The sequence below is a fragment of the Sorex araneus genome, chromosome 3, assembly GCF_027595985.1.
Source record: "Sorex araneus isolate mSorAra2 chromosome 3, mSorAra2.pri, whole genome shotgun sequence".
Taxonomy (NCBI): Eukaryota; Metazoa; Chordata; class Mammalia; order Eulipotyphla; family Soricidae; genus Sorex; species Sorex araneus.
In genome coordinates this window covers 192,319,880-192,344,886 of record NC_073304.1, presented here as the reverse complement: position 1 = coordinate 192,344,886, position 25,007 = coordinate 192,319,880, and the positions used below count along the sequence as shown (strand labels likewise).

Sequence of the window (25,007 nt, the reverse complement as noted above, 5' to 3'; positions counted from 1 at the left end):
CACAGTAAGTTGTAGATTGATTCCATGTGTGGTTAAAAACAAGCCAAACTAATCAGCAGCAATGACCAACACACTGGCTTCAGTTTCGGGGGGTAAGAGTTTGAACCAAAAGAGCATAAGGGAACTTCTAGGATATTTGTTCTAATTTTTGAGTGGTTAGGTGTTTTCCTTTTGTGTAAATTCTATTTTGTATGGGGATGGAGCAATAGCACAGCAGGTAGGGTGTTTGCCTTGCATGCGGTCGACCCGGGTTCGATTCCCAGCATCCCATATGGTCCCCTGAGCACAGCCAGGAGTAATTCCTGAGTGCAGAGCCAGGTGTAACCCTGTGTATCGCCGGATGTGACCCAAAAAGAAAAAAAAAATTCTATTTTGTACTATTTTGTGGAGGTTGTTTTTGGGTCACAACCCAAAGGTTTATTCCCAGCAGAGCTCAGGGGACCATGTGGTGCTAGGGAATGAGCCCAGACTATGCTTGTGAAGTAATCACCTTATCCGCTCTACTCTCTCCAGCTCCCTTTCCATTCTTTAAACTTTAAAAACAGGTCTAAAAAGTAGAGAGTATGGGGAATATTGTCTGCCATGGAGGCTGGGGGAGGGCTGCAAAGGGGGGGGGTATACCCGGGATATTGGTGGTGGGGAATGTGCACTGGTGGAGGGATGGGTGTTTGATCACTGTGAGATTGTAACCCAAACATGAAAGCGTGTAACTATCTCAGTGATTCAATAAAATAAATTAAAAAAAAAAAAACAAAAAGCAAGCTTAGATAGTACAGTGGGTGCTTGCCTTGCATGTGCCTGACCTGGGTTCTACCTCCAGCACCACACATATGGTCTCCCTACCCCCTACTGAGAGAAGAGCCAGAAGTAAGCACAGCCCGCTGTGGCCCCAAAGCATAAAAGCACTGTAGCACTGTTGTCCCATTGTTCATTGATTTGCTCGAGTGGGCACCAGTAACATCTCCATTGTGAGACTTTTACTGTTTTTGGCATATCGAATACACCAGGGTCGGCCGTGTGAGTGGAATACTCTAGGTAGCTTGCTGGGCTCTCTGAGAGGGACAGAGGGATCAAACCGGGGCCAGCCTCCTGCAAGGCAAACGCCCTACCCACTGTGCTATCGCTCCAGTCCAAAGCATAAAAAAAAAAATTAAAAATAAAAATACCAGAAACAGTATGACTTGGCGCCAGAACTGCACAGGAGGAGGAGAGCAGCATGGAACGCCTTCAAGAACGTTAAAGAAGTTAAGAGGACAAAGAACCTCCGGCTTAAAGAAGTTGTTAAGAGGACAAAGAACCTCCGGCTCCAAGCATATCTTTTCGACTCCACCGTTCTCCCTGCACTAACATATGCCTCAAGAGACCTGGGCCCTATGAAAACAGGATGAGAACACTATTCGGTTATCCCAAAGAGGAATCGAAAGAGCTATGCTTGGAGTATCACGTTCTACCCAAGTGAGAGAAGGAATCCGGAGTTCCGACCTCCGTCGACAATCAAGAATCAGGGACGCTGTCTCGTTTGCCAAGGTGTCAAAAATCAGATGGGCCAGACACGTAATGAGATTCAGATACGACCACTGGACTAGATAGAGCTATTACCGACTGGATTCCACAGGGCGTCAAAAGATCACGTGACCGCCCACTTACAAGATGATCCGATTTCTTCATCGAGACCCTAAATAAACGTTTCGAGGCTCTTCATGATCCTGGGGCGAGCCATTGGGCTACACTAGCAAGCAAAAGGGACAAATGGAGACATTATTGACGCCCGCTCGAGCAAATCGATGAATAACCGGATGACAAGTGATAGCAGAAACAGTAAGAATGCTTCTCCATTTACCCATTGCAATATACTAAATGTTTGCCCAATTATCAACTAAGGTGGAATTTGTTTGGGACGAGTAGGGTTTGAAGCTACCCCCAGCTCTGTACTGCAGAGCACGCCTGGAGGTGCAGGGTGGGGGGGGAACTAGCCGGTGCCAAGGACCAGCCCAGGCCCACACGTGCTCCACCCGCAGGCTCTCCACACCTCTGCATTCTCTTTAGAGGGTCGTCAGGCAGTGGTAATGTTTGTCTTGCATGTGGTAGTGCTGGGTAGTCCCCAGCACCGCCACCAGATTAAAAGTGTTTAGGGGGGCTAGACCAATTATAGTGCAGCAGGTGCGGTGCTTGCTTCACACGCAGTAACCTGGATTGATCCCCAGCATCCTCCTGGATCCCCACAAGGAGCGATCCCTGAGCACAGAGACACAAGTCCTGAGCACAGGTGGGTGCAGGCCAAAACCAAACACTATCTAGAGATGTATAGAGATGTATGTGTTTGAAAGCTTTCTTTAGAGGGGAAAAAAAAATTGCCAAAACTTTAAAAAGCGGAGGGTCTTTGTGATTCAGTCACAAGCAATACAGCAGCGAATGGAAAGCCAATTTGGAAAAAACAGAAACAGCTGAGAAAGGGAGAAAGCCTCTGGGCAGTACACCCTATCCCAGTTGTACAATTTTACACTTGTCATCTCAACTGTGAGAAACAAATTTTTTATGGTAAGGTATTTGTACAATTTTTAGCTTTTTTTTTCATTGACCAGTACCTATAACCTGGTACAGTCGGTACTTGAGTGATCTTTCCCAAAGCATTAACCAAGACACTACAAAGGCCACTTCTTAAAAGCCACTGAATAGGGGCTGGAGCAATAGCACAGCGGGTAGGGCGTTTGTCTTGCACGCGGCCGACCCGGGTTCGACTCCCAGCACCCCATATGGTCCCCCAGCACCACCTGGAGTAATTCCTGAGTGCAGAGCCAAGAATAACTCCTGTGCATCGCTGGGTGTGACCTGGAAAAAAAAACTGAATAGGGGCTGGAGCAATAGCACAGTGGGTAGGGCATTTGCCTTGCACGTGGACTACCTGGGTTCGATTCTCAGCATTCCCATATCCCCCAGCACCACCAGAAGTAATTCCTGAGTGCATGAGCCTGGAATAACCCCTGTGCATTGCTGGGTGTGACCCCCCCCAAAAAAAAACATTGAATACCCGCATCTTCCCAGTGGCTGAAAATGAATTTGAACCGTAAGATTTAGTCTTGGGGTTGGAGCAATAGCACAGTGGGTAGGGCGTGTTTGCCTTGCACCCGGCAGACCAGGTTTGATTCCCAGCATCCTATATGACCCCCTGAGCACCGCCAGGGTAATTCCTGAAAGCCAATTCCTGAAAGCCAGGAGTAACCCTTGTGCATTGTTGGGTGTGACCCAAAAAGCAAAAAAAAAAAAAAAAAAGATTTAGTTTTAAGGTGTGCTCCACGCACCCGCCACAATCACCACACACAAAAAGATGCAAATAAATCCCTCAACACAGCTTATTTTTCAGCATGCTTTCTCCTCCTGACTCACTCTATTAAAAGAAGCAAATTTAAGACCTTGCTTACAAATTTTTTTGCTTACGGATTCTGTCAATTCTTTAGGTAGTGCCCGGTATTATTTTTACAATTATCCCAATTTCCACTAACAATGATCTAATGGAACATAGTTTCATCTTTCTGGAACAGCAAATTTGAGAGACTTGCTTTTTATGGTCATCCCAGGACCCAAGTACAGATATACACAAACAGTACTCTTAACATTTTATAAACTCCTGGACTTGAATGGCAGTGAGTCCCTTGACAGGCAATGTCCACAAGTCCTCTCTCTAGTTGTGTCCCCAAATCTTGGATGACCATGTTTGGCAAGTTCCCGTACTGCCCATCACTCTCCTCCATCAATGACTTTGTTGCGGTTACCAAGATGACCACATCCTTGGTAATTCATTACATCTCTACCTACAACTAAAGAACACTTTCAACTGAAAATATAGAGAGGGAACTGCAGGACTTGCACACAGCCAGGTAACCCAGATTCGATTCCCTAGCATCCCATATGGTTCCCAGGGCGTCCTCAGAAGTCATTTGAGTGCAGAGGTAGGAGCGACTCCTGAGCACCGGATGTGGTCCCTTACCCTTTCCCCAAAAGGAAACAGAATTAACATAATCACCTTTATAAACCATTCCATTTAGGGATGCCTAATCCACATAGTACCAGGGATCAAACCCAAGGTCCCCACCCACCCCAGGAGCAAAGCATGCTGCAAAGCATGTTCCAACCCTCTGAACCATATATATCCCTGAAAGCTAAACCATTTTGTAAAACTGCCACTGTTTTTATGTTTACTCTTCAAGCTCAGGTATCCATGCATCAAAAGGGTTTACAGTGGAAACAGGAACTATATCCCATTAGTGGTTTCTTTAAGTGGTTAAGTGATTACAGGCCATGTAGTGGCTTTCTGTAAGTCATTTAGAGCTACCAAATTCCTATGAGCTCCTTCCATTTTCGACCAAGATAAACGGTGCTTGGAAATGACTAGAAAAAGAACAGATCTGAAAATCTCTTGGAGAGCTTTAAGACAAAATTGTGATTCAAATACAATCAACTCCATTTATCTGATGGAACAATTCACAAAGAAGTTACTGCAATTACCAACAGAACATGTTTTAATAAGAAAAACTACTAGGACATCACTAATTTGTTTTCCTCCTAAATCTTTACTAAGAACATAAGCCCAGGATGTCAACATTTCATTTAGTAATGAGTCCAGTGTGATGATGATTTCTCATATGTTGATTTTCTCATGTTGATTATAAAGTAGAGCCATCCCTTTGAAGAGAAACGGACAGTATTTACCAACTGAAAAACTGCTTTTCTGACATAGGAAATCCAGAAATGTAACATACAGATACACATGCAAATATTAAAGTAAAAACTGTTACAACGAATTAAGTGCAGCACCATTTATAATAGCAAGATTGAAAACAATCTCAATGTTCAAAACAAGTCAACTGGTTTAAAAATCGGGAGTACATCAATTGTAGACAAGTCATTCCAATCAGATGTAAATGCTTGCTAGAGTGATCTATGCTATCTATAAACATTACTATACAATCTCTAGAAGCTGCTTATACATTGCTTCTGGTAATAACCACTATGCTGTTATTTTTACCACAAGTACAGGTACTATTAAGAATGAATTTTAATGACTCTCTCATGTCACCAATCCTGGTGGGGGAAAGAGGCAGAGTACTATCTCAGTCCAAGGGTCATCCTGACACATTCAGCCTTATTTGGTTATACAAACAAATATCCCGTGCTAAAGACAGCCCCCCACCTACTAATTACCAAGTCAATATATATATATATGTTGTACTTATGGACTGAAATAAATACTATATTGTTACCTGATTTAGAAAATAGGAAAGTAATGCACTGAGACTTGGACTACTGAGATTTCTTCACAACACCAGACTAGAGGCAACTCAAACTCAATCTCCCCAAATATACATTATCTTTGGGAAACAGACAAAAATGTTTTATGGAAGGGGGAAAAAAATCTTTTCACAGTCAGGCAAACAATACCATCAATGTGTTTGGACTAAAGATTTTATTTTAGAAGGATAAAGGATGGAGGCGCAATAGTATTTGGCATTTTTAATTTAGGTTTGTTTTATTTAAGTTTAATGTTAATTCCATGCTGTGTTTCAGTAAGAACAATACAGATTCTGTATCTGTGGCTCCAGTCAGATATCCAGTAGTACAAATTAGCTTCAAGTTACACATACTGAACAAAAGAGGTTGAGCGAGCGAAGGAGGGTAAGGGGAGTGGGGTCTTGGGGGGAGGGAAGGAGAAGAAACAAAGAATTGAACACGCATGCAGGCTTTTCCATACCACCTTCAATGCTAACCTGCTTCAGAGGGAGAGTAAAAGTAGGCAAGAATGAGCAGCCACGGATTGTTGAACTGTTACCAGCACCATGCTTTTCAGCAACATTTCAGCAGAGTTTGAAACACTTTTTTACAGGAAAACCATTACAACAAACTCCCAACCTTTAACCACTTCAAGCTAACACCCAATTAATTTTAAACATTGGTATAAAACTCGATTTAAACAATTAGAAAAAGAAAAATGATACCACATATGCTTCTATAGTGTGATTCACCTTGCTTAGATGTTTTGCATCACTAGACATCTAATGGCTTTCAATGCAATTTCCATTTCTAATGGTGATCTTGCCACATCTGGCAGGAGACAATACAGTAATGCTGAAAAAGCCTCTATGCAGTCCTGTTAGTGTCTTAAAGAACCTAAAAGCTGGGACCAGTAAAATCCACAGAAATTCACTCTTGCCTTTAAGAACTTTTGAAAACTGTTTTTAAAAAAACCAACAGGGCAGGAACCTAAATTCTGAGACCAAATGTAAAAGTCAGATTTGGTGGTTCTCAGTGACAATGGGGGACTTTCCAAAGGGGATGGGATGGGAAGGAGTGGGGTGGTCAGAGATGGTTTCTCTTGTTGGCTTTTTTATGTCTCACTGATTTTCATCTTCCACATCCTGCAGCGCTTCTTTATTCTGCTCTTCACCTGCAAAGAAGAGTGACAATTATTTCATTCCAACTAAACTACTGTGGAAACAAAGGCATTCCAAGCATAAACTCAATATTGCTATAGTAGGTATTAATAAAAAGACAGGCAAAGAGCTTCTAGTATCCTTGACACCAGAGATGCCTTAGTCAAGAGACGCTGCCAAGTTGAGGTCCTGAAAGCTCAATAATCAGGATAAGGAAAATAAACTGATGCATTGTAAAGACTTTAATGTTAAGTAAGCTCAAAGTAGACAGCCAAAATAACCAATCATAATGGTTTTCAAGCTTACATGTATATCTTGGGTCAAAATACTCTTTTCTCAATAACCTCACCTCTTCAAGAATCAACATATAATTTTAATTTTTGCAGATTTTTTTTCCAGAATCTAATTTACTTACTTAAGCACTCGGTTATTAAAAATATCTCATAATAACTAAGCAACAAAATGCTTCAAAAGAGTTTTTTATGTTTAGAGGGAGGGTTTTGATTGTTGTCAAGACATAGCTTACATTTTGTATCTTTACTGGTTTCATACAACCATAATCAAAATTGTAAACTCCAGAGCAAAAGAGCATGCTCCAAGTAAACCAGACTACTGAGGTTATTCAAGAAGGGCATTTGAACCAGCTGTCTCATGCCATTTTTCTTTTCCCTTTGAACATGATTAGACTGCATAGTTCCGCTATGACATGCAATAGGAAGCCAGCCTAATCACTGAATAACCATCTCCCTATTAATAAGCATTAAGTAAACCAGCCACAATAAACATGCAGGCACTGGCTGAAAAAAAATTTAAAATAAAAGAACAAGATACAGTCTACTGTGCTTTATTTAATAAGCCACTTCATTCCTGCAGCTACTAGTTTAACTCAAAACAAACCCAACAACCCTGATAGTTTTAAGCAATCCATCCAACTTGCTTACTAAATTAACTAGGATGGTCAACTGACACTAAAGCCAATTGCCTACCAAGTATTTATCCTGAGGAATGTTTTAAGACAGTCTTAAAGAACTCCAAAACAAATGGTAAATGCAGTCATGTCATCAGGGGTTTAAGATATCATTTAAGAAAAATTGCTTGTGATAAAAATGTGACATAAGGTCAGGGATATGCTCAGAGCTAGAGCACATGCCTTACACATGCAAGGCCCTGGCTCAGTCCCCAGCACCAGATTGCCTCCTGAGCACCAGTGTGTAGCCTCAGAGGCCCACAGCACTGCCAGAAATGTGCCCCGCTCCCCATGGTTAACACTGAAATGACATGTAATTACAAAAAGGGACTAATGGTAAAGACTCTGGGTTTCTATGCAGAAAAAGACATGCAAAGGAAAGAAAACCATTTCCTGAGCAAAAAAACTGAAAGCCCACCCAATTAATCCCCTAAGAACAAGATTTACAAATAACAATAATGTGAACTCAGAATATGATAGAAACATTTACTTTCATCTTTAACTACAACACACTGCCAATACGTGGTTAACACAGAACAAGAGCACACGCTAATTCACTCAGAAGCAAAGAATTGCCAAAATTTTCAAGTAACTTGGGCACAAATATGTTCACGCTCAAACTGTGATAAATAGGTGTAGCAGTTTGTACATCTTAAGTTTTGCATAATCCTGAAATATAGACAGGCAGTTTTGTAAGCAATAGGATGATATGCAAGCATGATTAGTGAAGAACCAAAACTAAAGCAGAATTCACTGCCATGACAATGACTTACAAAGAGATTTTAGGAAAGGAAGAGTTGGATTTTCCTTTAGGAATCTATATTGCAAGGAGAAAGGGAGGGAGAACAATCATGTGAAAGCAACATTACAAGAAAATAAGCTAAGAGCAGGACAAAGGAAAACATCAATGACTGGAGGCAGGGCAGTAAATCTGGTCTTTTTTATACAAACTTCACTCAAGAAATAATCTGTTCCGATTACCTTTAAGAAAATACTGTTTAAAAGGTAATGATACAAGAACAGAAAAATTTCATCAGTTTTTCTTTGCTCGGTTATCCTATGTTTTGGAGTAGGAGGGGTTTAGTGAGAACACACAATTCTCTATGGACTTACATAGCAAACAGTTCTCTAATCACAAGTTATAAGAAAAGAGTTAAAATCACTTGATAAGAAAAGGTGGTAGCATCTTTAGGAATCACGTTACAACACACTAGAATAGACATGGACACATTCCACAATTAAGTTACAGAAGTAAAAGCTTGTAAACTTTTTTCTTTATAAAGAAACCTTCAAATATTGATATTTTTCATAATTAAATATCTAGTGGTTGGAGCAATAGTACAGGTAGTAGGACGTTTGACTTGCACTCGGCTGACCCGGGTTCGATTCCCAGCATCCCATACGGTCCCCCGAGCACCGCCGGGAGTAATTCCTGAGTGCAAAGCCAGGAGTAACCCGAGCACTGCCGGGTGTGACTCAAAAAGCTAAAAATAAATAAATAAATAAAACCACACTACACTGCTTCCATCATAAAAAAACAACTTAATAAAGCATTGATACCTTACACATTTGGAAAACTGGTGATTCATTTCCTAGCACACAGGTGTTGGGGGAAGGAGGCTGTCTGTTTGAGTTTTAGAACCACAACCTCATGGTGCATGGGCTGGCTATTCCTGGCACTGTGCTCAAGAGGAATCCCGGCCATGTGAGAAGGCCCCCTTCAGTGCCAGAATTGACCTGGCCTAGGCCACTCATACAGCAAGCACCTGACCTTCTGAACTATCTATCTGGACCCCCAGTTCATTTCTCCCCACCCCATGGATCCATTTTTTTCAATTTTACTATTATCTCAGTACTACAGTTTCATAATTTGGGGAAGGGGGCCCTGCATTCAGGGCTTATTCCTGGCTGAGCTTAAGGATCACACCTGCTGGGCTCAAGGAACCATATGGAGTACCCATGACGGAACTTGAGTTGGCTGTGTGCAAGGCAAACACCCTATCCATAAACACCCTATCACTCCAGCCCCTACAGTTCAAAATACTATATATTTTTAGACAAAGCTCTTAGTTTGCACCAACCCAATTTAAATAACTGTTCAATTATAATGAATATAAGGTAACTGAATTTCATGAACGAGAAATCTATGATAAATGTGCTGGGGGAGGGGCCTAGGTACCAACAGTACATATGCATCAGGAAGACCCATTCAAAGGGCTAGAGCGCTGGGGCTGGAGCGATAGCATAGCGGGAAGGGCGTTTGCCTTGCACGCGGCCGACCCGGGTTCAATTCCCAGCATCCCATATGGTCTCCTAAGTACTGCCAGGGGTAATTCCTGAGTGCAGAGCCAGGAGTAACCCCAGTGCATTGCCAGGTGTGACCCCCCCCCCCAAAAAAAGACAAAGGGCTAGAGTGCATCTTTTGTACTTGGGAATCCCAGGTCTGATCCCCAGAGAACTCTAGAGGCCCCACCCAGCCTCCAGCACTCAAGGCCCATACACCCAACACATCAAACCCAGACTCAGGCTGGAATCACTGAGAATGGGCCCTGGAACAATACTCCTGGGGGAAAATGCTTAGAAATAGTCTGAATTATTTTTTTTCTCGTACAGTAGATCAGATATTTGCCTTGCATGCAGCCATCAGGATTCAATCCTGAGCATGCCAGAAGTGATCTCTGAACACTGCCAGGTATGACCTCCCCCCCCCCAAAAAAAAGCAGCAGAAAAGAGGGGAAAAACATTATCTCCAAAGGTGAGAGGGATAGTGCTTACCAACACCGCATTTCCCTTTAATTCCCTCAAACAGGCAGTTATCTCAATGGAGTTGAGAGATGACTATATAGAGGCCACAACAGTTCGGTCATTTTTCTGAGTAACTATTGTTGGAAAATAGAATTTTAAAGCTGAAGGGACCATAAGTTGTTAGTTCAGAGATAGTAAGGTATGTTTTCCGCATCACATACTCCTAGTGGTTATCTGAAATGTGGCATTAAAAAACCATGTTGTTCCACCGGCTTTGCTGGTAAAGTATGCAGAAGATGACCAGTGGAACCTATCTTATGCCTAACCTGGTTTGCTTAAATACCTAAATAATTTAGAGCTTATTAGCATTAAAAGCTGAGTCACTGACTCTCACTTTAGTATTGCAATTCAAGTGAAAAACTTGACTATCCTTCCTAAAACAACTGACAACATGCATACTGTATTACCCATATAGAGAATCTATATAAATGCTTCTGCAGAGTACAGCATGTAGAGCCTGGATGACAGCTCAAATGACAGAGGACTTGCCTATCCAATCCATCAGTAGTGGCCAATTAAAATGTCCTTAGCTAGGGTTGGAATGACACTACAGTGGACAGGGTGCTTGCCTTGCATTCAGCTCAGAGGTCGAGCCCAGCCATCCCATATGGTCCTCCCAGCACCTCCAAGGAATGATTTCTGAGTGCAGAGCCAGGAGTAATCCCTGAGCATTTTTTTTTTTTTTGCTTTTTGGGTCACACCCAGTGATGCACAGGGGTTACTCCTGGCTCATGCATTCAGAAATTACTCCTTGCGGTACTTGGAGGATCATATGGGATACTGGAAATTGAACCCGGGTTGGCCCTATGCAAGGCAAACACCCCACCCTCTGTGCTATCACTCCAGACACACAAACACAAATTTTTAAAAAATAAAATGTCCTCAATTTTTAAAAGAATGCAGCATATGTTCCTTTGGCCAACGGAAACCATAGCTAATTTCAATCAATGCATTACTTGCTTGTTTGAATAATATACTCTCAGAGATTTTACAACTAAAACTGACATTTGTACAACCATCCCCATATCACCAACACCTACGTGTGTCTACCCCTTCCTTGTTCAGTATGTCAAAATTTTCTGTGGAAATAAGAGAATAAAATCTTTAAAAATTGAGACCACAGCAATAGTACAGTGCATAGGGTAGTTGCATTGCCCATGGCCAACCCAGGTTCGATACCTGGCACCCCATATGGTCCACCGACCCTATCAGGAATTACCCCCAAGCAAAGAACCAGGAGTAAGCCCTGAGCACTGTCTGGTGTGCCCCAAATAATTGGGGCAAGAGAAATAATACAGCAAGTAAAATACTTGCCCTCCACGAAAGGCACCACATGCGGTTCCCTGAGCAATTAAGCCCTGAGTACGGTAGAGTATGGCTCAGTAACAAACCAAAAAGAAAGAAAAAATAGTGGAGCTGGAGAAAAAGTGAAGCATGTAGAGTACTTCAATCTTCAATCATCTGCACCGCATAAGGTCCTTGAAGCCCACCAGGAGTGATTCCCAAGGGCCTTCAGGAGTAAGCCTTGAGCTCGTGTGGTCCAGGTCAATCTCCCACCGTTCCAAAATAAACAAATCTGTGCTATGTAACACAGAATACAGTGGATAGGTGCTTGCCTTGCATAAGCAGACAAGTTTTGATCCTTGGCTTTTATTTGTAAATTCCCCAACCACTGCCAGGAGTGAGCCCAGAGTCGAGTCAAGAGTAAGCTCTGAGCACACCTGTTTGGGTTTTTTTTTGCTCCACCCCCCAAAAAAAAAGAAATCAACAAATGTAGGGTTGGAGAGATGGCTCAAAGAGCAGAGCATGTAGTGTGCAAGCATTCAATCTCTTAACATGGTACCAGTTTGCCCAAAGGAATGCACTTTAGACTCCCTAGAGTTCAACAGGATGTGGCCCCAAAATAAAAATAAATTTAACAATGCTGGGCTTTCACATTTATAGCCAACGCCAATGGATTCCCCATCCCCAAATCATAAGACTAAACTTTAGGAAGTAATCTGGTAAGGGCCAGAGAGCTAGTTCAAAGAGCCATGTGTGCAGGAAGCCCAGGTTTAATGCCCAGCATCAAACAGTTCTCTGAACACCATCAGGTATGGCCCCAAACCACAAAACAAAACACTGTTCACAGCTAAAAGTTCTAAAACATAAAACACTAAGCCAGACATCTTGTGAGTCTATGGGAAGTCATTTTCTTTGTTCTACAGAATCCAGAGCAAAACTTAAGATGCTTCATAAATATTCACTGACACTATCTATATCTAGTCTTGACTAGAGGACACCATCCAATCAAATAAATGATTATGATACTCAAAACTAAACTCAAGAGAAGTCCTGATATTGAGAATCAAACTGCTAGTAGGGGCTAGAGAGAGAGCTCAATAGGCTGCAGGGCACACTGCAGGCAAGAGGCCTGAGTGTAATCCTCAGTACTGCCAGATGTGGCACAGAAATTAGAAAGGGAGTGTGCTGTGAGAGTGAAGGTGCAGCTTAGCAGTACAGCATGTGCCTTCCACACCAGATGCCCTGTGTTAAGAGTCCCAGCACCACAAGAAAAGTCTTAGGTCTCCCCCAATACCTTTCCTGTCCCCATACTTAAAATACAAAGTGTGAGGAAAGTCAGGCTAAGCTCAACAAAAATTGTAAACAAGAAAAAAATTCTCTAACAAAAAGATCCCCATTTGCAAAAGACCATGTATCTTCTCACAGCCCCAATTAGTATTTATTTAATACCACTTCCTGTAAAGCTAATAAAATTTGATAGTTTAAAAAATAGGTTATGAGTCTTAAAGCTTGATATTCAAAAATCAAGTTAAAAAAAAGAAAAACCCAGGAAGTTTCTGAGTGTATTATGAGAATAAACTTCAAAATGTCCTTACCATCACCCTGCATGTCTGAAGTCCATAGTGTCAGATTATCACGTAACAACTGCATGATAAGTGTAGAGTCCTTATAGCTTTCTTCACTCAGCGTATCCAGTTCTGCAATTGCATCATCAAAAGCTGCTTTTGCCAACCTGTACGGATTGAAAATACAGCATTATCAAAAAAGAAAAAAGGGATTACAAATGTGCAATTGGTAAACAGTAACTATGAGACAGCTGTGTATTTTTTTAGGGGGGGGGGGGTAAGGGGTTTTTTGGGTCATACCGGCAATGCTCAGGGGTTACTCCTGGCTCTGCACTCAGGAATCACACCTGGCGGTACTCAGGGAACCATATGGGATGCCAAGGATTGAACCCAGGTTGGCCATGTTCAAGGCAAAGCCCAGCCCGCTGTACTATCAATCCAGCCCCATATACTAAAATATGTAGTATATTTTAAAGCACAGCTTTTTCTGCGGGGGGTCTTGAGCCAAACCTAGTGGTACTCAGAAATCCTTCTGGTGATCAAGGGGGGCCATGTAGTACTAGGCATCAAGCCTGGGTCAGCTGCACGCAAGCCAAGCACCTTAGTCCATACAGTCTATAAAAAGGAAACGGTTATGCCTGAGCAATAGTACAGCAGGCAGGGCATTTGCCTTGCACATGGTGGACCCAGGTTTTATCCCTGGCATCCGATATGGTCCACCAGCACTTCCAGGAGTTATTCCTCAGCACAGAGCCAGGAGTAAACCCCTGAACACTGTCAGGTATAGCCCAAAACTAAAAGAAAAAGAAAAAAAATTTAATTAAAAAAGAAATAAGAAGGAAAATGTCACTTTGGACTTAGTATTTCAGATGTGAATTGTGCTACATTTCCTGAGTCCCTTGTGTGTCCTCAAACTCCAAGATTTCCACTCCACCAGAAGTAGTCCCAGAGCATGGTATGACCCCCCCGGAAACAAATCATGATTCTATTATTACTCAGTTCCAGTAAATGACTCACTTCTTTAATAAAGTTTTAATGCTGAAAAAAAAAAATACTTTTAACATCTTAAAGCAACACAAAGCCCATAAAAATGCTAACATACAAACTATTTCATTTACAAAAGAAAAAACACATTTATTGTGTACTGTAACAAAATCAAAGGGAAGCAAAGAAGACTAAAATCTTAAAACAACCTAAGATCTACGGACAAAGGCAAACTTGCCTGCCTTAAAAGCATGAAGCCAATTCCAGTCTCTGCCCACATGACTGAATGCAATCTGACCCTAGGTTCCCTGGCACAACAAAAAGTATGCAGCTTTTTCTGTAAGTGTGAGGAAAGCAACTGAAAAACAGTAACCTCCAGCAAGGAATATCCACCCAGCACCACCCTAAAAGCACCAGGAAGTAGGTAGCTCAAACCACCATAAAGTCTTAAAATGAATCAAACCAAAAATATAAGAGCTGAAACTGAGAGGGAAAAAAGCTTCGAAAACAAAAAAGTTCCTAATATTGGAACGCAATTTTTCATGTTCAAAGCACATGAAAAATAAATATTTAGATATCTTAAGACTTCAACAGCAAATGCTTTTTTGTTGTTTTAGAGCTACACCACGCAGTGTTCAAAAGCATGAGCGTTCATTTTGTTCTGTCCCTTGGTTCTTGGTAATCTCCACCTGCCTGTTTTTACCTCTGATTAGAGCTATTTTGTCTGTATTCCAAGTTGATACATGTTGTGTAACATAATCTAAATTTAACGGCTGAACAAAGCAGTTTATATAAATATAAAATCATTTTGTCTAACCACTTCCTAGTGGCAGAGCCAGAAATACCCCACAAGCACTGCCAGGTATGGCATAATCCCCTCACTCCAACCCCAGCAAATTTGTTTCAAGCGATGATCAAGCATAGGCAGAAGTTCCACTCACACAATATTATACTTTTTAGAGAGGGGGCGTGAGGGGAGGGGGGAGAAACTGGGGACAAACCAGGCCAAGCTCAAGGGACGGTATTTGGGTGCAGGGGCTGGAACCCAGGTAGGCTGCATGTCCAGGCAAACACCTTACCTGCTGTACTCTCTCTCCAGCCCATTTATGTATATACACAATGCCATGGAGATAAGACTTTAAAATGAACACAATGAAATAATCAAAGAGCTGGAGCAAATACTCTGCAGCGGAAGGGCCAGGTTGGATGCCCAGCATCACTAGTAGAAACCCTGCACACCAAGTTGGGAGCAATGCCAATTATTACCCAAAATCCAAAGAAGAAAGAAAAATTATTTTCAAGTTATGTATTTAACAGATTTTGTTTCTAAAAATGTACAGAGATGTTCCTCAATTTTTAAAACCTAAATCCAAAAAGCGGAAAATTACAAAATGTGGGTCGGAACAATAATATGGCAGGGTATTTGACTTGCATGTGATTAACCCGGGTTCAATCCCTGGCACCCCAATGGTCTCTCAAGCAACACGCAGCTTTATCCATGAGCTCAGAATTAAGAGTAAGCCCTGAGCACCCCTGGTATAGTCCCCCCAAAACAAACAAAAATCTGAAATATGTGGAAACATGCATTTGTAAGATGTAAAACTGCTTATGTTAAAACAGAATATACAAACCATCACTTGCATTAAAAATGTGTACAAACAAAAATAAATAAAAACGTGTACAAAGACTGAATCCTCCTATCACAATTAACCTGTTATTTTAGTGACAAAACTGTACGTCTTATGCCAAAATAATTCAACTAAAAGTCTAAATCTTATAATAGGGTCAGATAACTCAATGGGCTGAGCACAAATGTTACACGTGAAAGGGCTGGGTTTGATCTCTGGTACTGCTTGGTCATCTAAGCCTACCCCAATTAAGTCATGAGTCCAAAACAGAGGACAAAAAGGAGAATTTTTACATGCCCAAAGGTAGTATGAGGGAAGAAGACAAACATAAGCAATTAATCTCCTTTGTAACCCTTTTCACTTTCAGTTGGAACTTCTGTACTCACCTGCAGGCACGATCAGGGGAATTAAGAATTTCATAGTAGAATACAGAAAAGTTGAGAGCAAGACCCAAGCGAATAGGATGCGTTGGTGGAAGTTCTGTCATTGCAATATCGCTAGCAGCTTTGTAAGCCACTAGGCTATTCTCTGCAGCTTCCTTCCTGTCATTCCCTGTGGCAAACTCAGCCAGATACCTGTGGTAGTCCCCTTTCCTAAAATAAAAATAAGAATTAAGAATAGTATTTTAAATGAACATAAAATATAATTAACAACAGTTTTACTGATTTTCCTTAAAAAAGTACTACTTTTTTTTTTTTTCTTTTTGGGTCACACCCGGCGATGCACAGGGGTTATTCCTGGCTCTGCACTCAGGAATCACTCCTGGCGGTGCTCAGGGGACCATATGGGAATCGAACCCAGGTTGGCCGCGTGCAAGGCAAACGCCCTACCCGCTGTGCTATTGCTCCAGCCCCAAAAAATGATTACTTGTTTTTTTTGAGATTTCATAGTCATATACAAGCAAAATCCTAAAAAAAAATTAACTGTAAGTTCTCAAAAACAAATAATTACAGGCTGGAACGATAGTACAGCGGGTAGGGTGGGTAGGGCGTTTGCCTTGCACGTGGCTTCAATTCCCGGCATCCCATATGGTCCCCCGAGCACTGCCAGGAGAAATTCCTGAGTGCAGAGCCAGGAGTAATCAGAGCATCGCTGGGTGTGATCCAAAAAGCAAAAAAACAAACAAACAACAACAACAACAAACCCACCACCCAGAATTACCACTTTATAGTCTAGCATATAGATAAATGGTATCAAATAATAGCATAAAGGTGTTATTAATAAAATCAAACAATATAAAATAGTAATTAAGGTGAACTAGATTGGGGCTGGCAATAGGGTACAGGGGGAAGGGCGCTTGTCTTGCACACCACCAAACTGGGCTCAATCTCCAGAATCCCATATGGTCCCCCAAGCCCTGCCAGAAGTTATTTCTCAGCAGAGTTAGAAGTCCTGAGCATTGCCGGTGTGCCCAGAAGCAAGATGGGTAGGTGGAACGAATATTAACTCTGCTGTCCATTACTATAGCTAGGGGAGAAACCCCACACTAGGAAACTAATGTAAATTAGGTAAAAGCAAAATTTAGTTTGATCTTCTTAAATATTAAGACTTCTGTTAACATTAAGCAAGAATTTTCAAAAAAGTATTCAAAAAGTAACATTTTTAAGACTTCTTTCCCCCCCCCTTTTTAGGCTACAATCCACAGTGCTCAGGGGACCATATGGAATTCCTGGGACCAAACCTGGGTCAGACACCTGTATGGCAAGCACCTTCCTTGCTGTACTACTTACTCTCCTACCCCAAGGCTAACTCATTCCCAAAACTCACTCCTTCGAATATTAAACTACTCCTAAGGAAAAGTCAAAATCCCAGAGCTGGGAGGTGTGGCTCAACTGGAAAAGTGCATGCCACCTGACTGTGATCCCCAACGCTACTAACTCTAAGACAGCCAACATTTAATCTTACATTTTCCCTTGTAGTATAGAACCTACATTTTATAATAGAAAACCTTGGACTCGCCAGTGTTAGCTGCTGGAATGAGGTGTTTGTCCAGTACATCCAGAATGTCACAACAGATTAACTTTAGCTCAGTCTCAACCTGGAAAAAAAAGTCAAAAATTGTTTTAAATCAAGCCTGAAATCCATCATAATTTTTAATTTACGGTGACTAAATTAAAAATCAAGTGTTTAAGTCACTTCTAATCCAACTTCACTCTTCTCACCACTCCTTAAGAATCAGTTTTATAATCCAAGACCACTGTTCAGAACTGCCTATGCCCTTTTTACTGCCTCTTAATATGTCACAGATAAGATCTGTGTACTTTGTCCTTCCTCTGACTTATTTTGCTTAGACATTATGTCCTTCAATTCCATCCATGTGGTCCAACTGTATTATTTCACCTTTTCTTATAGCTGTACAGTATATAAAACTTCTTTACTTCATCTGTTTTTGGACATCTGTGTTGTTTCCATATTCAAGCCACTGTACTAAGTGCCACAATGAACACGAGTATGCATACATCTTTTTTATTTAATGTTGTATACTGGGTGTAGAAGAGATGGAATTGTTGGGTCCTGTGGGAATTCTATCCTTAGAATATGCATGCCTCTATTCTACGGCTTCCACCTCCCCCTCAAAAGACAGCAGGGAGGCAGAAAATTTGTCTCTAGGTTGTAGAAATGACCCTACTTTCTACGCACTACGAAGTTAAGTACTTTTAGGTAAGGGGCTAGAGAGGATACCTAATGGACTAAAGAACATGTTTTACTTGTGGGAGGTCGGGTTAAATCCCTGGCCACCATATACTACATATATTCCACATTACTGGGAACAATCCCCATGCAACCCTGAGCAGATGGGTGCGGTCTCCAAACACCCCCTAAAAAGTAAAAGTACTTTCAATTCAGTTACACAATTAAGGAATTATTAAGTAACATTTATATTATTTTTTGCTTTGGGGTAGCACTCAGTGGTGCTCAGGGATCATCGCTGGTAGTATCCGCAGTATCTTATGTGGTACTGGAGATACACCAGGGTTAGCATCTTGCAAGTTGGTGCCCAAGCCCCTGTATTATCTTTCTGACCCTGACTTCTTTGTTTTGGGGGAACCACCACACCCAGAGATGCCCTGGGGCTCATATGTACTGCTGGGGATTAAACTGGAGTAAAAGCTGCAGCAAGGCATGCACCTTAACCCCTTTATTAACTTCTTTAATAAGAAAATAATTATAAATGCATTTCCCGCCACCCCCGGCAATTACCAACCTAAAGAGGGGTCAGGGACAATGGTTTAAGTGGTAAAGTATGCATCCACTTGCCATGTGCAAGGTCCAGGGAGCCTAACCTCTGCACCACACTGTAACTAAAGCACTATGGATGTGGCCACCACAATTGGGGGAAAAACAAAATAACAATGAATCTGAGCTAAAATTTGAAGCCTGGTTAAGTCACCTTCTACGAGGATGACATAAAAAAAAAAAATCGAACATAAACAGTTTGCACCAATACTCAGGTGCGTGACTACTATTATATTCAACTGCCAATTACTTTAATAGTAGATGGGGCCAGACAGTACAATGGGGAGGGTATCTACCTTGCATGCAGCCATCCAGGTTCAATCCCTGGCATCCTGTATGGTCCCAGGCATAGCTAGGAGTGACTGCTGAGTACAGAGCCAGTTACCCAATCGCTGGTCCAGAAACATAAACAATTTAAAAAATCACTTTTAATAATTTGAGATCTGTATCTAATAATGGTACCCCCCCAAATTGTACGCCAAAGCAAAATATTGTCACTCACTTCTTTTCACAGTACTTTTAACTATAATGCTCTAGTCTAGCTTAAATTCTAATCATTTCACTATTACCAGTCCTTTGTGATACATACACCAAGACCCCAGCGCCTAGAATCTTTTCCTCGGAAATGAAAAGGTGAAGAGAAGGGTTTTGGCCATACCCTGCAGTGCTCAGAGGACCATAAGCCATATCAGGGAACAAACCAAGGCAAGGCCTTACCTCCTGGCCCTACCCCAGTGAATCTTTCATCTCCCAATGTATCAGTGTCTCTCTTCACTACTTCCTTTTCTACTTTGCCCAAATCTCACTATCTAGCACATAGATTTTTCTCTTTATAACAAGCTATGAAGTATATACAAATTTCTGTTTTTGAGCTATTGCTCCCAGAGTTGGGGGGCCATCCAGTGCCGGTTTTGAAACCAGGACTGTCACATGCAGAGCATGTTTGATCCCTCTATGAGCTATCTCGCCAGTCTCTTCACACCATTAAGTTTTTCAACTCATTAGCCTTCTGAGACAACCAAAGTTGCCTGCTGATAGTTCTCACTATATTTTAGACTAATGGGAAAATAGGTGTTGGCTCTAACTTCTAAGTTATTATAATAAAATTGATCAATTAGAACCTCAGTTTGTCCTGTCAATAGTTTGGAATAATAACTACCTTTACGGGTCATTTAAAGATTAACTATTGTAGGGGCTGGAGTGATAGCACAGCGGGTAGGGCGTTTGCCTTGCACGCAGCCACCCCGGGTTCAATTCCCATATGGTCCCCTGAGCACGGCCAGGGGTAATTCCAGAGTGCAGAACCAGGAATGACCCCTGAGCATCACTGGGTGTGACGCAAAAAGCAAAAAGCAAAAAAAAAAAAAAAAGATTAACTATTGTATACTATTGTAGATATTATAAACACATCCCTACCTCAAAACTACACCAATAACAGCATGAAATAGTAAAAAGAAAGTTTTCTCTTTTCCTCCCTGTACCAACTTCATGCTCCATGCTGCTACGAGCTTCCATAATTTCCTCATTATATTGCTTCATACCTCTCTCAGCCACTAGTTCACTTCTCAACAGCAATACTATTGATACTTTGATGGGGGCAGGGTGGTTGGTAATTTGAAGGAAGGCTATTCTGTAAATGGCGAAATGTTTAACAGTAACCCTATCAACCTGCAGAAAAACCCAGGTATGCAGGACCCATAACTGAGATCTCCAAGCTCGCTCATAATGGGATTGGCCTCCTCCCCCCAGCTCCCTAGTTTTCCAGTAGCTAGGCAGTCACATCCACAAACTGCCTTGTGTCCCCCTGCACTCCCCCCCCATATAATTTCATCAACGGCCAAGATCCAGACACTATGAAACAAAGCTCCCGGAAGAGAGCACCACAGAACGTCCTGGAGCGCAGCTACGTGACCTCTCATACTCTAGCCCACTGATGTACCAAAAGTAGCACACATTTGTTTGGGTTTAACATACGTGCTTTTAATTATAAAAGGGCTTAAATGGCTCCAGGATGAAATACAACAATCTTTACACACGTTCCTCTTATGATGGTGAGAAGGTGCACGGTAGTGGGATTGGTGTTCAAACATTAAAAGTAATAGAAGTATTGTGAACAACTTTACAAAAAAAAAAAAAAGAAAAAAAACAGTAACCCTACCTTACTCAAAAATTACCAAGCTGTGTACAATTAAAACTACCTCTAAATACCCTCTGAGGGGAAGAAAATCTGACTCTGGTTGAGTCATTATACCAGATCAATGGCTATCCACCCTTTTTGGCCAATACTCATATTAATACTATCTGCACAGTTTTTAAAAAATACACACAACAGGCCGCCAAGATGTGATCCCGGGGGCCGCACATGTGTGCGGCCTCTCCGCAGCTGCACGAGCATGACTCCAGACACCAGCTAAAGTTTTCGGCATGGGCAGCTCCTCGCAGAATGTCTCCAGACTGAGAACTAAGTCGCAGCCCCATGCCTGCCCAGGAGGGGAAAGGTATTTCTCTCTCGCCTCTTCCTTGCTGGGGGTGAAGGGCGTGGTGACCGCCATATTATGACGACCACAGATGGGGTTTACAAACTTGCAATGATCCAATATCTGGAAGAAATCTCCCTAGACTTAGTTGCTAAAGTACAGAAATCCAAAACCGCGTGGCCGCAGTAGCGAGGCCTAATATCTCTTCACAACAGGTCTGACGCTAGTGGGGAACTCTTAACAATAATAGTGAGGTTTTTGTTGAAATACTGAATGTAACCAAAGTAAAGAGAAAGTAAAGTGAAATTTATCAGTTATGGGGGGGGGGAGGGGGCGGGATGGGAGGTGTACTGTTTTTTTGTTGTTGTTTTGTTTTGTTTTTGTTTTTAGTGGTGGAATATGGGCACTGGTGAAGGGATGGTTGTTTCAGTATTGTGTATCTGAGACTTAAGCCTGAAAGCATTGTAATTTTCCACAGGGTGGTTCAATAAAATTCTTTAAAAAAAAAATACACACAACAAACTTCATAGGCGGGTTTTGGATTTTGGGGGGCCATACCAGGCAATACTCAGTGGGCTATTCCTGGCCCTGCGTTTAGGAATTACCCCTGGAGGTACCAGGGGACCACAGGGAACGCCAGGGATCAAACCCAGGTCAAACATGTGCAAGGCAAGTACCTACTGTCTGTCTCTTCAGACCCCAAATCCCAAATCCTGTTATTTTCTATTACTGGGGGGAGGGGGGGAAGAATCAGAGAAAGTATCAATTGTATGGTACAAAGAAACAGCACAAATATTTTTTGAAATGCCATTTTCAAGTCACTCATGTTGCAGTTATCACTGCAACAGAAACAAAATTTAAAAGACTGGGAGACATAATTCAATGGGATAAGCATCTGCTTTGCACGAAGTCCAAGTTCAGTCCCACATGGTCCCCACCAAGCACTGCAAAAGAGCAAGACACAACCACCACTGGTATAAGTCCAAAACCAAAAATCTAGTTGTTTATTTTTTGGTGATCAAAGCTGAACACTACTCTTGCACTGAAGGAGAAAGTTTTCCTATAACTGCCCTAAAATATTCATAATTACATAATTTCATAATCAGGCTGTGTTAAAGACATAAATCTATAAAAACATTTTAAGAAAAGTTCTTTAACTTTTACCTGTTTTTGGCCCAAGAAATGTAACATGCACAAGTACTGCAAGAAATACCTCAGATTTATTAAACAGTTGATTCTGAATTATTTTGGTCATTGTACATCTTGAAACCTTTTACTGTTACAAATTTTTGCATGATAGCCACAGTCAGTTACCCAATCCCACATGGGGTTGTGGGCGCTAGGTTTACCATTTGTCGATATTCCCGGATCATTTTTAGTTTGTCTTCTCCTCCTTTGTTTTCTTCTTTCTGTTCAATGCTGCTGATTATTCTCCAGGAAGCTCTTCTAGCTCCAATCACATTTTTATATGCAACAGATAAGAGGTTTCTTTCTTCAACTGTCAACTCCACATCCATTCCTGCTACTTTCTTCATTGATTCCACCATTTCTGTAAAACAGTAAAATCAGACCTGATGAGCCAGGTGATAAAATCATGAAATTTGCTAAGTGAAGGGACCTGAAGAGTAACATGCTAAGTGAAGTTAGTATGAGAGACTGATACAGAATCTCTCTCAAACATATAACGAATACCCAAAGAAAACGAAAACAAAGAACATGAGAACTGGTACTCAGTAGAAAATGTCACTTAAGGGGGCTGGGAGACAGGACAGGGAAGAGCAACACGTGTGGTGGAGGGAAGCATTTAACCAGGAGGAGGCTGAAATGGTTGTAATGTTATGTATGAAATCCTATCAGCAACAGTACTGTAACCACAATACACAAAGACTTTAAAAAAAATTTTTTTTTGCTTTTTGGGTCACACCCAGCGATGCTCAGGGCTTACTCCTGGCTTTGCACTCAGGAATTACTCCTGGCAGTGCTTGGGGGACCATATGGGATGCCGGGGATCAAACCCAGGTCGGCCGCGTGCAAGGCAAACACCCTACCCGCTGTGCTATCACTCTAGCCCAACACTGTAAAAATTTTTTAGAAGCACCTTTTGTAAAAGCAAACAAACTGGTGGATAGTAGGCAAGTGGGGGTAGGTAGGGGGACAACGGTGGAGAGAAGTGGACACAGGTGAAAAAGATTGGTTTTGAATCATTGTATGCCTGAAGCCCTATCATGAATGACAATTTCAGCGATTCAATTTAAAAAAAAAAAAAACTAAAATAAAGTCTTATCACAGGTTTTCCTTCTCTTAAAAAGGTTAGAGAGGGTGGCGTGAGGGTTTAGGGTTTAGGTAACAATTTGCTATGTTCAAGAATCATTTTTTGCAGTGCTCAAGGGACCATATGTGGTATCAAGAATTGAACCTGGTGGGGCTGGAGCAACTGCACAGCAGCTAGGGCGTTTGCCTTGCAGGCGGCCGACCCAGGTTCAATTACCAGCATCCCATATGGTCCCCTAAGCACCGCCAGGAGTAATTCCTGAGTGCAAAGCCAGGAATAACCCCTGTGCATTGCCGGGTGTGACCCAAAAAGAGAGAAAAAAGAATTAAACCTGGGAAAACCAGAGAACGGCTACAGTGTTTGCCTTCCATGTTGCTGAACCCCAGCACCCCATATGGTTCCTGAGCACTGTCAGGAATGATATGAGTGCAGATGCAGGAGTGAACACTGAACACTGACAGCTGTGACCCAAAAACAAAACCACCACACACACACACAAAAAAAGTCAAGCAAAAATATTTTTTTTAATGAATATAGAATTGAACCCAGGTTGGCAGGAAGCAAGTGCCTTCCTTACCTGTTATACTATCTCTCTAGGCCCCAAAGTATTAATTTAATACAATCATCAAAACTAACACAATGAATTTAAAAACATGCAAAAGAAAGTAAAGAAAAAGCCATAAAAATGGAATCTAGAATTCATGGAATCAAAGCAATTGATATCAAAGCATTTTAATTCAGTTTGCAAGTATCTCTTTTATTAAAATAGTAAACTGGGACTGGAGTGATAGTACAGTGGGTAGGTCATTTGCCTTGCATTGGGCCGACCCAGGTTCAATTCCCAGCATCCCATACAGTGCCCTGAGCACCGCCAGGATTAATTCCTGAGTGCAAAAGCCAGGAGTAACCCCTGTGCATTGCCGAGTGTGACCCAAATATAAAGAATAAAAAAAGTAAAATAAGACTTTCCCATTTCCAAGAATAAATATTGTCTAAGACCATGGGTTTGACTGCTCAGCACCAATCAATTACTTTATAAAACCTAAAGTATACCTTCTGGGCCACACATGGAGTTCAATACCTATTGGGAATAGTCCAAAACAATAGGGTTTTTTTTTGCTTTTTTTTATTTTGGGTCACACCCGGCGATGCACAGGGGTTACTCCTGGCTTTGCACTCAGGAATTACTCCAGGCGGTGCTCAGGATAATCACCATATGGGATGCTGGGATTCGAACCCGGGTTGGCCGTGTGCAAGGCAAACGCCCTACCCGCTACGCTATTGCTCCAGCCCCCAAAACAATAATTTTTAAGACATTATCTTCTTACAAATTATTCCACCAAAACAATTATTTCCTATCAAC

At 41.7% G+C, this 25,007-nt stretch overlaps 1 protein-coding gene across 2 annotated transcripts in view; it reads right to left on the bottom strand.

Moving 5' to 3' along the window:
• Positions 1-5,442: 5,442 nt before the first annotated feature.
• The window catches only part of YWHAE (tyrosine 3-monooxygenase/tryptophan 5-monooxygenase activation protein epsilon), a 45,074-nt gene continuing 25,509 nt past the window's right edge, over positions 5,443-25,007 (bottom strand). Inside the window, exons 2-7 of one of the 2 annotated variants that reach the window (XM_055130330.1) lie at positions 22,722-22,921; positions 17,590-17,696; positions 16,045-16,251; positions 13,077-13,213; positions 8,166-8,209; positions 5,443-6,439 (exon numbers count right to left, since the gene is read on the bottom strand). In XM_055130330.1, the coding sequence (XP_054986305.1) occupies positions 8,202-8,209; positions 13,077-13,213; positions 16,045-16,251; positions 17,590-17,696; positions 22,722-22,921 (659 nt within the window). In that variant the 3' untranslated portion in view covers positions 5,443-6,439; positions 8,166-8,201. The remainder of the gene's footprint in view (positions 6,440-8,165; positions 8,210-13,076; positions 13,214-16,044; positions 16,252-17,589; positions 17,697-22,721; positions 22,922-25,007) is intronic. The other variant, XM_004604988.2, reaches the window with a different exon arrangement.